The 16,391-nt window shown below is 33.0% G+C and overlaps 1 protein-coding gene across 9 annotated transcripts; it reads right to left on the reverse strand.

The window, feature by feature from the left end:
- Window positions 1–857: 857 nt before the first annotated feature.
- On the reverse strand, window positions 858–15,671 carry LOC129869988 (protein COFACTOR ASSEMBLY OF COMPLEX C SUBUNIT B CCB4, chloroplastic). Of its 9 annotated transcripts, none has more exons than XR_008762016.1 (9): window positions 15,496–15,671; window positions 15,233–15,405; window positions 14,754–14,853; window positions 14,549–14,622; window positions 13,322–13,506; window positions 13,063–13,133; window positions 12,701–12,784; window positions 12,257–12,408; window positions 858–1,989 (listed from the first exon to the last, which is right to left on the reverse strand). XR_008762016.1 is itself a non-coding variant. In XM_055944538.1 (9 exons), the coding sequence occupies exons 1-8, from the start codon at window positions 15,625–15,627 to the stop codon at window positions 12,274–12,276; spliced, it is 888 nt and encodes a 295-aa protein (XP_055800513.1). In that variant the 5' UTR covers window positions 15,628–15,671; the 3' UTR covers window positions 858–1,989; window positions 12,257–12,273. The 9 variants fall into 9 exon arrangements, 7 of the variants coding, with proteins under 7 accessions (XP_055800513.1, XP_055800514.1, XP_055800515.1 ...); XM_055944538.1 differs by having other exon boundaries at window positions 12,257–12,342; XM_055944539.1 differs by lacking the exon at window positions 858–1,989 and adding an exon at window positions 10,307–10,435 and having other exon boundaries at window positions 12,257–12,342.
- Between the last annotated feature and the right edge of the window lie 720 nt (window positions 15,672–16,391).

Consider the following 16,391-nt stretch of genomic DNA (forward strand, 5'->3'; position numbering starts at 1 on the left):
TAAGAGACAAGGCGTATCAGCTAGGATAAAAAATTAATGTAAAATCAACCTTTATTTCAGAGATTTAAACAAATACATAAGTGGCTTCAAGAAGAACTACGCCATAATTTAGAAGTAACAAAGGCAGAAAACGAGTTAAGGCAATTTTTAAACCATTCTAAAGCAGATCCAAATCAATACACAAGATATTTATAGACAGTTAGAAGGTCTAGAAAGACAAGTTAGTTACTCTAATATTAGGATAAGACGTTACGAAGAAATACTTCATTCTATTCCATTAGGATAATATTCATGCCATTAGAATACGTAAAGAGAATTCGATTAATACAAAATTGGATACACAAAGAACGAAAATTTAGATTTGAACTTAAAAAGAACCTTGCCTTCTTAAAAAAACAGTTAGATAAACCAGTGTTTCAAATACAACCTTATTCTATAGAAGCTATATACAAAGTACAAACTGAGCTTAGAGCAGAATTACTTCGATAAATCTCTAGCATACAAGACGATATTAGATTTAATACTTATAGAGTAGAGTTATACGAGGTACTTTGGAAAGTTAACTCCTTAGGATAAACAAAATAGATTCACTAAAACATCTTGAATATTTAGATTTAAGAATATATCCTGAAAAGAAATACAGGGCTTTACATAAAACTAATACTACTAGGTGTAATTTCGCACAAGGAGAACACATATTACATTCCGAAGATAAACATCACACTACATTGGTAGACTTAATTATAAATTTTAGTGATAATATCCAGTTAAAAGACAAAGGAGTAATACGCCTCGTAGAAACCTTAGAAACTATTATAAATAAACAAAGTAAGATACTAAATAAATTAGAACAAAACTTTGATTTTGATAATTATTATAAATAAACAAAGTAAGATACTATTATCTTTCAGCATCTTGATCTCATCTTAGTACAGATATTTATCCTTTTGTCTTTATTGCCTCTGTATTAGTATGAACTATGTATCTAAATTATGTAAGGCAATGGAGTCGAAGTTTATTCCTGAGTCATCATCTTCATAAGGGTATTGGACATCTTGATAATTATTACTCCCATAGTCTTCATCTGGACTTGGTGTTCTTATCGGACTGGTGTTGGCATCTTCGTCTGAATTTGAAATTATTCTGTCATTATCTGGATTTGGACCGTCTTTACTAATAACATGCTTATCTTGTCCGTGATCTTTAAAAAATTGTTCCAAAGTCTGCTTAATTATGACTTCGATTTGGTTGTTTTTTTTCCAGAGCCATAGTCTTTCTGGAACTGTCTTTTTGAAAAGTTTTAGGTAATCTTCTTCATGAGAACGAAGATCCCTCTTCTTCACTTTTTGACAAAGTGAAAACCATTAACGGATTCGATATGTCTTTATTAGCTACCGTTTGAACCGGACTAGCTGTATCTTGATCTGATACAGTAGGTTTCTTAGCATTTAGAAGGGAATGCACACCTGTCTCATCCATTTTTGGCTGAGATGGAGAACTCATTTCTGGAGTCTGTGTACCTATATGTTTCTTAGGAACAAACTTACCTTGGAAAGTCTCGATTGTCACGCCCCGAGAGGGTACCCTAGACGTGACCGGCACTCGAAAGCCATTTCTAGCCTTCAAGCGAACCACCTGGTCCAGCCACACTTTCATTCATTCACATTCTATCAACCGAAGACTCAATCATAAGAATACTATTCATAATTTAGGGCCAAAGGACAAACAAATACCCAATCAATAACTAGCTAGAATAAAACTAGTCAAAACGAACAATTCAACACTTCCACACTCTATTCTATGAAGCCTCTATCAACAATCCAGGAGGTGACAATGACAAGTCCATGGCTACCAACAATCAAAATAAAGGGACAAAACAAAGCTATTAAGATAATCTCGATATCCTTCGGAAACTAGAGGACTCACCAACTAGCTGGAAGTGAGAAGATCTTCAACGGTGCATTGGTTGATGATCTCTAGTACCTGTCTCTGCATCATAAAATGATGTAAGCCAAATGGCGTCAGTACATGAAATGTACGAGTATGTAAAATATCCGAATGAAACAAACATCAAGGAAGAATCAAATCAACTCGAAATCTCAACTCAAGTGAAAGAATAACTTGATCAAGTATCCTAAGTCTAAACAAGATTATGGTTTAGACGGGACCAATCACATACAATTCAACCCAATCTGACTCAGAGTACTATCAAGACCTATATGGGAGTTTTTCTTATCCGACAACCATCACTTATGAGCCAGTGATAGTACAACAAGCCGACGTTGTTGCCTCGTCCGTTCATACCTTGTCAGGATATGAACGAATCAACCAATCATGGATCCATATCCAAACAAGTCCTATCATGTCAGGACAATAATTTGGGAAGTATCCGACTTTAACGGTTCAATCCCCTCCTACGTTTGGCGACGTAGTTATTGGATTCGAGTTATTACTTACTCTTACCCAATTCGGTGCTCGATACTCCTCCCAAGACTCAATGCTCATAAAACTCCATCCAATCAACTCAACCAAATCATATCGACACGTCTCATTTGAAACCTTGTCAAATCATCAATTCTATCACAATCGAACCTCTTCCAATCATACTATCCGATCAATCTCAATCGCATCTTTCAAGATTAGTTTAAATATGCATTTATAACATCATACAATCCTATCAAATCATTCCTCTATTCATTTAGTAAATCTTTCCGAGACTCATCAAGACTCCAAGGTTCTAAATAGACAATTTAAGATTATCAACATATTTAAGGAAATTAACATATTTAAGATCATCAACAAAATATGTTTAACAACTCATATCAATCAACTCATACCAACATGAAGAATTTAGAAATTTCTTGACTCAACAACATCAACATAACAAAATTTAAGATAATAGATGAAAAGACTCATTTGGACATAAGCCTATCAAGAAACTCCATTTTTATGAACATTTAACCTCAAAAAAGGTGTAGGGCACATGGGTGGACTCAACCCATGCTTTGAGTAGCCTTACATACCTTGGTGAAGATTTTGAAGGAACCTTGATGTTAGGTCTTCAATGGAAAGCTTGAATCCTTGAAATTTTTGAAGGCAACTTCTTGTTGGAGATGGATTGGAAGAGAAGGGGGTGGAGCCTAGGGCTTTTTGAGAGCAAAGGACTGAAAATAATCAGTCCCAAAATGTTTCAAGGCTAGAGTATATATAACTAGGGAAATGCTCAATTTGCCCTTCCTCAAAAATCTACAAAATCGGGCTAAGTCGAATATAGGCTTAAAACCTGCACATCTGATAGTGGCGCATCGCACCAAGGACCAAACTACTGAGGCTTGTTCCTGGCGCTATAGTGGCGCGTTGCGCCCTTGCAGCGCCAAGCCTAAATTTCCTGGGTTCTGGAAAATGGGCGTAAAAACCCTGCACATCTAATAATGTCGCGTTGCGCCAAGGACCAAACTACTGAGGCTTGTTCCTGGCGCTATAGTGGCGCGTCGCGCCCTTGCGGCGCCAAGCCCAGGTTTTTCCTCAGTTATGATCCAGGCCTGAAATTCCTACAGCACTAGTCCATCGTAAGATAGTCATAACTTTTGACTCCAAACTCCCAAAAATGCAATCTTGGTGGTGTTAAAAGGAAGACTCAAAGACCTTTAATTTAATAGGTCATGGGCCACCCAGTTTATTATATTCAAAAAGATAAGGTCGTTGGAAGTCGACCCTTATACAAACTCATTCGAAAACTTAGCCAAGACGAGTTCTTTGGACTTGGCTTGGTTTTAGGGATCCCTTATGACCCTAAATCACATCCAACACTCTCCAATTTCTTAGTAATTGATCCTAACTCATGCATGCACTTTACAATTGTCTAGTACAATCTTATACGTACACGAAGAACGGTCCGAATCTTATTGGAAATTTTTGAGGGTGTTACATCGATATGCTTTATAAGTCTCATGTTCTCTTGAATGAGGGCCTCCTTTTTAGTATTGAGTCTTTTGAAGGCCTCAATCATAGTAGAACAATGATAAAAAAATGATCTTGTCTGAATCATTTTGGATATTATATTGAGGAATTTGGGTTGGGTTCTGTTTTAGAGCTGGAAAAATATAGTAATTTGGCCCAAGCATTTCTCTGGCATAGTCTAAGGCTTCAGTAAAATTATTAAAAACTTTTAAAATAGGGTTTTTTACCCCATTTATTGAGTCTACTACTTCTATCCAAGTCTAAAAACACCATTTGTTTTACCATTTATAACAACATAATATTTAAATTTATTTTCTCTATTTTTGTCTAAAAAATATTGACATAAAGCATTGTTTGCTGCAATAAAATGTTTAGTGTCTTGCTTATTTTAGGCTATCCATAAATTGTCTACAAAACATTTCTGTGATTTGTCTATATTATATTCTGGCAATATTCTAAAAGATGGGTTACATTGAGGATAGGAAATTAAATTGAACTTACCAAAGTAAATCATTTCCATCATCTCAATTGTACCTTGGGGTCTAAAATTAATCTTACCTAGTAATAACTGAGCGTATGAGTCTGATTGGGCTATGCCCTTGCCTTTGTCTGCTGGTTGTTGGCTAGTTGGTCTCATGCTAAAATATAATTAGTTTAGTTAGTTTTGAGTTGTAATCTACTCAACTTATCGGCTAATTCATTTTCTTTTCCTTTTACATATTCAAAGACTATATTGTTATATATAGATATAACATCCATAAAATTTAACCACCGTCTTTTGCTACTTGCTTTATTATTTATTGTTTGGTGGCACTTGACTATAGCTTCACAATCTGTTCTCACTAACACTTCTTCTTTGTTTAATATGTATAGTTTAAAACTATTTAATCCATATAATATTGCTAGTACCTTGGCGTCTATACTACTCATATTTCTTTTTTCTTTATATTTACCACTCTGATATGCACATATTCTCTCTTCATCTTTACAGCTATATGTACTAGGTCTAGTTTTAAAACAACTCCCCATCCTAACTGACCTCCATCAATTTGGACTATTAGATAGTCGGATTCTAAGGAGATTCTTAAGTCAGGTATATTTTTAACTTTTTTATTTATTTTATCAATTTAATATCTTCTGTATTAAAATATTTTTGTCCTTTACTTCCTGTCTTAGCATATAAAGGTCCAGCTATTTTTCTTAAGTGTTGAATAAAATTTCGAGCATAGTTTACAAGGCCTAAGAATTTCTGTAGATATTTTATATTATCTAATTTGTCTGGCATATCTAATACCTTTTTAGCTATATATGGTTGTAACTTTATTTTGCCACCTCCTAATGTTACTCCTAGGAAATTAATGTGTGTCTTACATAATTTCATTTTTTTTTTACTAATTATTAATCCATAATTTACAAATAGCCTAAAAACAGTTTGTAAGTGTCCTAAATGTTCTTGAATATCTTTACTAAATACTAGAATGTCATCTACATAGACTAATACAAAGCTCTTATAGTCTCCAAACATATCGTCCATCTTTCTTTGAAATATGGACGGTGCTGTCTTTAAACCAAAAAGCATAGCCAGTCATTCAAAATGTCCTTCGGGACAAGTGAACGCTGTCCATTCTATGCTTTCTGGGTGCATCTTTACTTGCCAATATCCAGATTTACAATCAAACTTACTGAATAGTTTTTTACCTTGTATCCTATTTATTAGTTCATTTTTTTCTGGTAATTTATATGCATTTGTTCTACTATTATCATTTAATCTTTTGTAAGCTATTATCATCCTAGCTTTTCCTCTTACTTGCTCACTATGGTTTCTTACCATGAATGCAGCAGATCTATGCTTAGAAGTAGATTGTCTTATTACTTCTAATTTTAATAATTCTTTGATTTGTTTACTAAATTCCTCTGTGTCTTCATTGTTGGCTTCTATAGCGGCTTTTTTATAGTATATTCTGGGTTAATTATGTCTAGTTTACACATGATCTTATTAAAACCCCAATGTATTAAAGGTTTTTCACCAATTATGTCCATTTCGTCTAATATTGCTATTATGTTGTCTAAATCCTTAGGATTTTTTATTGTTCCTATTGTATTTATTCTTTTCTGAAAATTATAGAATTCAGTTTCTACATTTATTAGAGTATAATATTTTTCTATATCTTCTAAGTATGATTGTTCTAAATAACCTTCATATTCTTCATACAGGTTTTGTGAAGAGCAACTACCTTTATCATCACATTCTTCACAACATGGCGTTGTACTCTCTTTGAGAGTTGTTATGTCTTTAATTTGAGATCTTCCTTTTGTAGGAGGGTTTATAGTTTGAACTGGAGTATAAGTTGTATTTCTGAATAACATTATTCTATCTCTAGAAAATAAACTTCCATTATTTTGTATAAGGAAATGTAATCCTATTACTAGATCTGTTTTGATGTCTAAATCTTTTGCCAGTATTTTATACATATTGTATGTAGGCTAGTAAAATTCTTTACATGTATTAATAAAGCTTATTTGAGCTTTTTCTATATAATGATTATAAAGGTTATATGTTCCGTCCATTTGTATTGCTGATATAGGTTCTTTAAACGTTTTTAATACTTTTGTTGGCAATATTTTTTTATTTATAAGACAACTTGTGCATCCTGTATCTACAAGTCCTAATGTTTCTATTTCTATGTCTTTAATTCTAACTCTAGCTAATACTTTTATTGTTCCAATTTTTTTGTCTTCATTACATATAAGGCTAGTATTATTTTCTTCAATATTCATGAGTTCGGTCTCTATGTTGTCTAGGTGTATCATTTCTTGTGTACAAGTTTCATCTAAGTCTACTTTTTGTTTTCCTTTTTCTAGGGTAATTAGTCTTTGTTCGAACTCATTTAATCGTGTCTCTAGAGTTATTAATCTTAAATTAGTAGCCGAGTCCTTTACTGGCGTTTGTTCTTGTTGTTTACTTACTTTTATTTCTAATTTAGCTTCTATGCATGTGATACATGCTTCCATATAACATTTCTGACATTTAGATAGTAATCAATGTAATAGAGTATATACTTTCAGTATTTGACATGTATTCGTCTATATTTAGTAGTGTTTCTTGTAGTTCTTCTACTAATTGAGAGTTTCTAGTCTTACTATTGTTTCTTTTGGGACATATATTTGCTAAATGTTCTATACTACCACATGTATAACATTCTAATTTGTTTTTGTAATTTCTATCATTTCTGTGTTTTTTAACATGTCTATCTTTATTTAAATAAGGCTTTTTAGCTGGGAATCTTTTTAAATAGTATTTTTTTACATTTGTTTGGCTTTTGGTTATAAGAAAATCATCGTTTATATTTCTTCTGCTTACGTGATTCTTTATCATAGTTCTGAGTCGTATATATTATGGCCTTACAGAAATTCATTTCATTTTGTTTAAGTTGTTTATGTATTTGTATATTAGTATATTTTTCTTGAAGTATTTTCATTACATGTTGTATTTTTTGTCCTATTGACCAAAAGGATGTAGGATTTTGTTCTACGCCTTCTCTTTTGTACCATCTTTCTTCTATTTCTCGTCCTAAGGCTCCAGGTAATTTATGAAATAATTTTTTACCTAGTTCTTCGTCAAAAGTATTATCACTAACAGTGCAGTAATAGAAATAGTCTCTAAAAAAGTCTTTTATATGCATTCAATTTGTAATGCTTAATTGGTCTAATTTTATAACAATATTTCTTTGTAAAGCGACTAATCCACTATTTGGGTCTTCACCTGTTAACAACACATGTATTTTATTAGCGAAATTATATGGATTTGGTCCTAAGTCTACTAAGCTTTGGAGTTCTTGGGTATAAGTTTATTTATATGCTTCACATACTACTTTACATGATTCTCCTAAAAAGGTTTCTAAATATTTATACATTGTTTCTGCATTTGTTTTAGGGTAGCTTTTTATAAAATCTACCACTACTATTCCTTTCCATATATCTATAACAGTATTCCACATTTGTGGATCATGAGCAGCTACGTTAAGTATTTTACCATTATTACCTCCTTCTTGTAGTCTAATAGGTTCTTCTATTGGCATTCTTCCATCTGCTGGTTTAATATTTTCTTTTATTTCTGTGGCTGATGTAGATCAGGCTTTCCTCGACAGATTGCCGATACTATGACCAACAGTCGGAGCTTGGCCGGTTCTTTGGAAAGGATTAGCACTATGAGCACTAGTTGTTTCGTTCATTAATTCTTTGTAACTTATTAGTGACTTTATGTCATCTTCTTCGGAAGTCTCATCTAAGCACTTTGTGTCCTCTATCTTGTATGCTAAATTATCATCTCTTTCTTGACATACTATAATTATTCTCTTTGTATATTATTTTTGCTTCTTCGATAGCATTGTCTACTTCATAGCCTTCTTGTATTAATTCTATGTTCATAAATTCTTCTTGTTTTGTGGCTAGTGTACTTTCTGTGTCTGTATCATCTATTTCTTTTTAACTAGTATAATTATAGTATGTAAACCTTATTGAGGTTTCTCCTTTAGAACTAGTATACATTAGATGATTTTCTGGTGCAAATACTTTTGGTTTGCTTAGTTTATCTAAGTTCCATTCTAAGCCTGCATATTCTTCTGGATTAATTTTAATTGGTTTTATTAATTTTATATCTTTGTTACCCATTACTTCTACGACATCATTTACTTGAAACGTAAATTTTGTATTGCTACTTAGTGTCATTTTTCCTATAAAGCCTATACACATCAACAAATTATTTTCATTGTTCATTTCTTCATATCCTTTAATTTGTATTCCTATCTTAATGTGTTTACCGAATTCCTTTAAGTTTATTAAAAAGTTTGGGCTAATATAAAATATTCCTCCATTATTTGTCATATCTACCTCGGTTAATCCGATTATGAATTTTTTCAAGTCTGACCATCTATCATCATATAATACTATTAAGACTTTAGATCCTAAATTTTTTCTAGTTAGTCCTTTTATTCCTATGACTATTAGTCCCATTTGCATTAGCATCATTTAGGATTCCTAATTGTTTTCAAGAAAGTAGGGTTAACTAAGTTTAAAGTTGAAAAGTTTTCTCCTAATTTACTCTTTGTTTGTATTTGTATATGCGTTGCTTTGTAAATAATACTATAGATACAATACTTTGTAATTTAACTTTTTGACGAATGAAATTTTTACCAACACCAGTGATCTTTCCATATGTATTGATATAATTATTTATTAATTTGATGATAAATATTGATTGATAGTTGATGATATTATGGTGTAAGGCAGTATATAGTTGGAATATATAATAAGAATTCATTTATAATCATAATTTGATTAAAAATAATTGTACACCAAACTTAATCCACAGTGTACATTATTTAATATACTTATTTTTAAATTAAAATTATAAAATGCTGCTTTGAATGTAATATAGTTTATAATAGGAATGAAATTTGATTATATTTTGGTGTGAGTTATTCATTATGATTAAAAATATGGTCACCAATGTTAACCCAAAATGTATACCATTTAATATACTCATTTTCCTTTTTTAACTAACATATATAAAATTGAAGAGAGAAGTAAAAAAAAAAAGATATGATAAGAAATAAAATGAAATTGAAGAGAGAGAGAGAGAGAGATATTTTTTTTTTAATTGTATCAAATTAATAAGGAGTGTACTTAATGGTAGGAATCCTATTAATTAGATAATAAATTCTCATTTCCAAAAAAATAACATTAAAATTAAACAAATAAACATGTATGTGTGTGTGAGAGAAAATATATTTACAATAATTCTATTAAAGTAAGAAAGAGAAAAAAAGGAGAGGGAAATAAGAAAGAGAAAAATGTATTGTTAATAAAGAAGAATTTCAAAAATAAACAAAATAAATAGTGAGTTCCACAAAATCAGCCCACTAATCCCAAAACAATAGCTAAAAAAAAGACGTGTATAGCCTTAATTTGAAGAAATTGTCATTTTTGTAATTAAAAATTTAATGTGGTAAATAAAATAAAATAGATTTATATTATGTAAATTAACGTCTTGAACACAATATTCTAGTAATTTTTCCTTGTTACTCTCTTATTATTTACTATTTAGCATGGATATTAACATTGCTTTGGAGAGTGAAGATGAAGAAACATATATATTAATTTATATGCATTAAGTATTAATTTAGTTAGAGAACAGAAACATCTCTTAATCCCTTCAAATTTGACTTAGAGAATGCTGATTTTATATTTTAATTGAGAATCCAATAATTAAATATTGATTTTAAATTTTGAAAATAATTTTTTTTCTAAATGTTTACAATTGCTGTATCATTCAATAGGTATTGGAAATTATATTTGTGAGTGAGCTACTTCGTTCGAACCAAATTCTTCTATTTGTTGGGATAAAGTCTTTCCTCTGCAAGGGCCTTGTGCTGTAACTCCCTACGGGCGGTTGTCCGTCGTCCTAAAGTAGCCCCTACAAAGTTTTCGGGGAGAGGGGTAGTCTAGTGTGTAAGTATAGCATTTCTGGTCATACCAGACCAACCCACTAAAATGCAAATACGGATCAGAAATGTGGTCAATATCACGAAGAATAAAGAGATACCATCTATACCCAAATAAAAATTGATGTTTTCATAAGGAAGCCATTGAAGGCTTTCCACAAATTGAGATTTGGCCGTAGAATGATCGAATTGTATCCGAAGAACAGGGGATACAAAAAAGTAATAAGAGAGGCGCACAAACCAATTAATTGTATCAGTCGTATTCTTGAATTTGAAATGAAAAGAGGAGTAATGACCAATTACAAAAGTGACCAACCAAGCTTCTAACTCACACATCAGGCAAGAATACGTTTTTGCGCTTTTTCTTCTTCAATAAGAACAGAAGTTCAAGAAAGCTGTTACAATGAACCAGAATGAACTTTTAAATTAGTGCGTTTCATTTCAGTAACCCCCCCCCCCCCCCCCCCCAAAAAAAAAAAAAAAAAAAAAAAAAACTATAGAGTAGTGACTACCTAATGAAACTTCTTTCATCCATTTCCACTTCAGAAGAGAAACCAGTTATTTAACCAAAGCGAAAATATTTACTTGAATTTGCCACAAGGACGATAGTGATTTACCTTTATAAATAGCAGGAACGAGAAGCTCATGGAGCAAAGCTTTTCAGAAGCGTGGCACGGTGTGTAGCTGACTAGCAAGAAAATCAAAGTGAAGGATAGGGATGGCAATGGGGCAGGGCGAATTAGAGAGATTCAAGGAGAGCACCTGGTTTGCAGCACTCTTCTTTCTTACCAATAAATTCAGAGGATAGTAATGGCACGGGACAGGACGAAGCAAACCACAATTAAGATGGTTGCAGAGGAGCTCTTATAAGGATGGAGCAGGCAGGTTAAAACAATTTTTTTAAAAAAAATCAAAAGCGGAGCAAGGCTGGTGCTGGCTGAATGTAGATTAAAAAATTTTAGTGTTCTAAACTCATTGAGTTTAGGTAAATAACAAAACATAAAAACAAAAAGATAAATAAATAAAGAAATCAAAAGCAGGGCATGGCAGGTCTCTGAGGGGACAAGGCGGACAAAAAATAGAAAATTGAAGTGGGGCAGCGTGGGCGGGTTAAAACCTGTGCAGGTCAAGGATTCACCCCCCTATCGCGCCCCCTTTGATATCTTCATCGTCCTTATAAACAGATGACATCTTATTATTAGAATGCTTATTTTGATTCAGGATAAGCAGAAGTTTGAGCTTCAGATGTGTAGACTCTAAATTGCACTTTTGCTAGATAGCACAAAAGAAGGAAAAAGAAAAAAGAAAAAAGAAGGAAGCTTTGTTGTCTCTGGGATAACTATTACAAACTATACCTTTGGAGATGGGAGGTCCAGGAATGAAATTTCCATAATGGCTTTCTTTGGATTATAATCTTCCTCATTTTCTCACAAGAAAGATCAAAAAGTTACCTCCTACAGCATCTCGGCATTTCACCAATCAACATGACAGCAGAGCTTATTAAGCTCACAGGGGAAATCATTTCAAAGAAAAAAATCATGGAAAGAAATTACCACTCTTTGTGCCTAAAAATGATGAAATGAACCAATGAATGATATATTGCGCAATAGTTGCCTCTAAAAGATGTAAGGAACGCTTCTGTGTACTTCAGTAGAAAATAAAAACCAGCTGAAACTGCAAGTCCTTTCTTTAGTGAGGAAGTTCAAATATAAGAGTCAAGAGTTGACACTTGTAGGTATTTTCTAGAATGAAAGTGCCATCTGTGTAACATAAACTAAAGGAAGGAAAATCACCTTGAATGTAGACATGATTATAGGCAAATGCTTGAACTTAAGATACTGCAGTTTGAATGTCTTGAAATATCCATCTTGCACTGCCACTATGAATGTCAAATAACTTTTGTCAGTGTAGAATCTAACTTCTCTCCAATCAATGTGATCCATGCCTGTCAAAAATAAAGGGGAAAAACAAGAGGCTAAGGTGTGTTTGAAACATGGAAAACAGGGATACTAATATAAAGGGCGACCTTCTCAAATATTTGAACAAGTAGTTAGATAACAAATAGAGCTCATACACAGTACAACGACAACCACAGTATAACTACAACCATGGTAGAGTATGCACTTAATGTTACCAAAAGCGTAGATAGTATGATCACATAGGCCTCAAGTTTGCAAAACCAAAGGTAGGGAAATATCAGTAAACTATATAAGTGCAACATGAGTGGTGATCCATACCTGGTCAGAAGATGTGAATCCTCTGATTGTATCACCCCCAATTATGGCAATTCCTTTGTCTCCTAGAGGTTGCAAGATTACAGCCTAGTAAAGTATGACGGTTATTAATAACCTTTTAGTGAAGTTTGAAACTATAATAAAGCATAATTATATGAAGAATGCATCATAAAAGAGATCCTATAGATGTATATTTGGCAGACACCTTGAATGATACAACATTTTTCGGAGAGAGAAATGCTCATTTGGCTTTTATAAGGGTATGCACATATCTTTTAGCACAACAGATATTTTGGGTTTTGGTGAAACAAGGCAAAGTGTTGAGTCACAGGGGAAAGGGGGGAGAAAACAGGAATTAGTACTACCTGTGTATTTGAAGGAAGAAATGGTAGCTCCGACTTCCCAGGATAAAGAGATAAGTTGGCCAAGTAGCTCTCTGAAAATACCGACAATCAAGCACATGTAATTTAAACTCTGGTCTGAAGATAAATTTAAATGACGTCTTCATCTTTCAAAACATGCTCTCAGTCTGATAGTCTCTTTTGCCCACTTGCTTAAAGGAATAAGAAGATATAACTATATCTTAAAAGCTAGAATGAAAGGAAAGTACATGATTTCACTTACGTGATGCAGATTTTAGAACACCTTGGTAAAGTGATCCTTTTATCAATTTATTAGTGTCCACAGCTACTGCATCACTTCCATTAGATAAAGATGCAGAAGCAAACCCAGTTTGAAGGATACATTTTCCATCATAAACAATGACAAGAGACCTGCAGCATGTGACATCTGATAGAGAAATCCATGCCCTAAGGGTAGACAAAAAAGCAAGAGTAACATGTTAAATCATCAAGAAGTCACTTTCATGATGACCAAAGGTTTCTCATCTAAAAGTATCAGGAAATTTATAAAACAGTGCTTTCTTGGTTAGATATCATTTGCATACTGGAACAGTTGCTAATTGAAAGTTTTAGACCAATTGCAATGCAGCACCATCTTGCCCCGCCTTCAGTTGATGACTGGTTATTATATTGTGGACCTAAGCCCCTGTGCAAGAGAATGTTTAAGGATTTATTTAACACATTCTCTTTCGGGAAGAGTCAACTAATATATCAGTGCTGTAAAATACACGAGCTGTAACTGCGTTAGTGAACAGAAAGTTCACACACTATTCACTATTTAGACATGATTCCACCATTTCATTTATACAACCAATTATATTTCAAAGCATCAAATGACGCTCTTTCCCACTATCATTAACAAAAAAAAAACACGTTTTTTAATATGGGAAATCCACCCCCCACAAACCCCTTCTCCTCAGAGGCCAAAAGTGGCTTTTCCCACTTTCTCACCCCTTGGTGACTCAAATCCCTAGATTCATGGTTAGGTGGAGGGTCCCTTCAACTAAATCAATGTAACCCTCTCTTGTCGACAAAAAACAACTTCTCTAAATACTTCAAAAGGCCTAAACGCTGAATATTTATAAGTTCAACGACTAATTAATAAAGTCTCACTTTTTGTGCAATAAGCCTCTCCAGTCAAAGATTAGTGGTCAGTTTATATCAATAAGCAATTGATTGTAGAACCTATCTCTCTTCCCTGTGACCTGGCAAGGAGTATCATGAAGCAGAAATTTCACATACAGGTGACCTTCAATCTGAATTTTCTTCGCTAAGAAAAATATGATCAGCTTCACTTCCCGAGTACAATGTAAAGTCATTACATAAATTATGTAATATGTAATATACGAACAAACATATCAAATTAATATTATACGTGATATCCAAGTATAAAAATGAGCATGTTATAAAGGCCTATTTCAAAACATGTTCCAACTCATAGATACGATACCATAGCAGCTCAGAAATAACAAAATCTGGTAGGTCAGGATCTGTTCTTTGGCACTCCACACCGTTAGGATTTACCTGAAAACAAAAGGCTTAAATAGATCAGTAATTCTAATGGTGTATCAACAGGAGGAGAAATAAGCAATGAGCTGAGGAGAGACAGTAGGATACAAAAAAAGCATGTGTGTATGTGTGTATACAGCCCTCACCACAGATATGGATTTTGGTCGGATTGAAAGCCAAACAAGACCATTTAAGATGTTGGTGACTGCCAAACCAAGTGTCAATAAATCTGCTCTGGATTGAGAACTGTGCAAGTTGAAAGCAAACAGTTAAAATAGTGCCCCAAGAACATACAGAAAATTAAACTAAAAGGGAGATAGAAAGCTAAAAACTGTTTCCAATGTGTTTTGCATAAAAGGAAAGTGCTCCTCCTCCTCCTACTCCATATTACCGGTACTCTCTAATTACTTGACAATACTTATTCTAGGACACCCCAAATCATCTCTGTAACACATAGATTTGATAAGTGGTGTAGGCAGTGGCGGATCTAGAGGGCTGCCAGGATGTTTACCCAAACCCCCCTGGGCCAGAATTATATAAAATTTGAATCCGTTGACTTAGTGGTTTAGGGGTTTCAAACTTGATATACGAGATATTTATATTTTCGAAAAATAAAGTACATAACCTGCCAGCATCAGCGACGGGAGCGATACCAGAGACAGTACGATTGAAGAGAACAACCAATAAAGATAATCCACCCACATAAATTGGCATGCTCCGAACCAAATCATCATTATTGGATACCCAATCAGATATCCATTCCCTCCGTGGCTTCAGCCCTCTATACCCACTTTCTCCCTTCATTCACAAATGAGAGTTAAGAAACCCACAAAACACATTTATTTATAGAAAGATCCAATAAATTAATGTGGAATACGAGAGTAGTACCTGGGAAGCATAAAGAGTAACAGTGGAATTGTGACCATTAGGGAAACGAGGATAATGAACAAGTCGTTGTGGCGGTTGGTTTAACGGAAGGAAACGAAGCAGATTCCCCGCTTCCATTTTTCCCATCTTCATAAAACGGATAATACCTTCTTTTCTTGTTTTCAACCAAAAGGCTAGGAGTCCATTTATTATAAACAACAAAAATGGGAAACGTACATAAATATAATATATTTAAAAAATATTTACTATTGATAATAATAACATTTTTTTAACAATCACTTATAATACAGTTTTAAAATACATATAATACAAGTTTTATTCATGAATAATACATTTATCACACATTTTAATACACTTAATAATACATTGTGTCAATTTCTTATCAAAATAATATATTTTAAAACACTTATAATACATTTATATTATAGACATAATTCATTTTTAATACATGATAAATTTATCATAATATTTTTATATATTATTATAGATAATAGTAAATAAAAAATATCGCTAAAATGAGTAATTATTTATTAAAAAATACTTATCCAATTAATTTTTCCAACAAAAAACATAGTACAGAAAGACCCAAATAAGAGATCTGTGTCACGGACTTAGACTTCAACTAAGACCTTCGTGCGGCACTTGACAACTTACTCACGAATCTTTCACGATCTTGCAAGCTCAAGTAAGCCTTTAAGACTAGATCGCTAAGGGAACGTTAGATTGTAAGAAAGATAAGAGAGATTTTATGAAGAAAGCTTTGTATTACTTGGAAAGAATGTTTGATTTCTGGATGCTTTGCTACAAATGAATGCCCCCTCTATTTATACTACTTCTAAGGGGCCTAAGTGTAAATATAAAATTACTATACAAGTCCTTTCATATTTATAAAGAAG

This window comes from Solanum dulcamara, chromosome 10 (genome assembly GCF_947179165.1).
Source record: "Solanum dulcamara chromosome 10, daSolDulc1.2, whole genome shotgun sequence".
Lineage (NCBI taxonomy): Eukaryota > Viridiplantae > Streptophyta > Magnoliopsida > Solanales > Solanaceae > Solanum > Solanum dulcamara.

Bases quoted from the DNA above. Each gene is read 5' to 3' on its own strand.
- LOC129869988 (XM_055944538.1), bottom strand. From the start codon at position 15,627: ATGAAGATGGGAAAAATGGAAGCGGGGAATCTGCTTCGTTTCCTTCCG. The intron at 15,406-15,495 runs GTACTACTCTCG...TTGTGAATGAAG, and splicing joins TTACTCTTTATGCTTCCCAG to GGAGAAAGTGGGTATAGAGG. The intron at 13,507-14,548 runs GTATCGTATCTA...GTCTACCCTTAG, and splicing joins GTTATTTCTGAGCTGCTATG to GGCATGGATTTCTCTATCAG.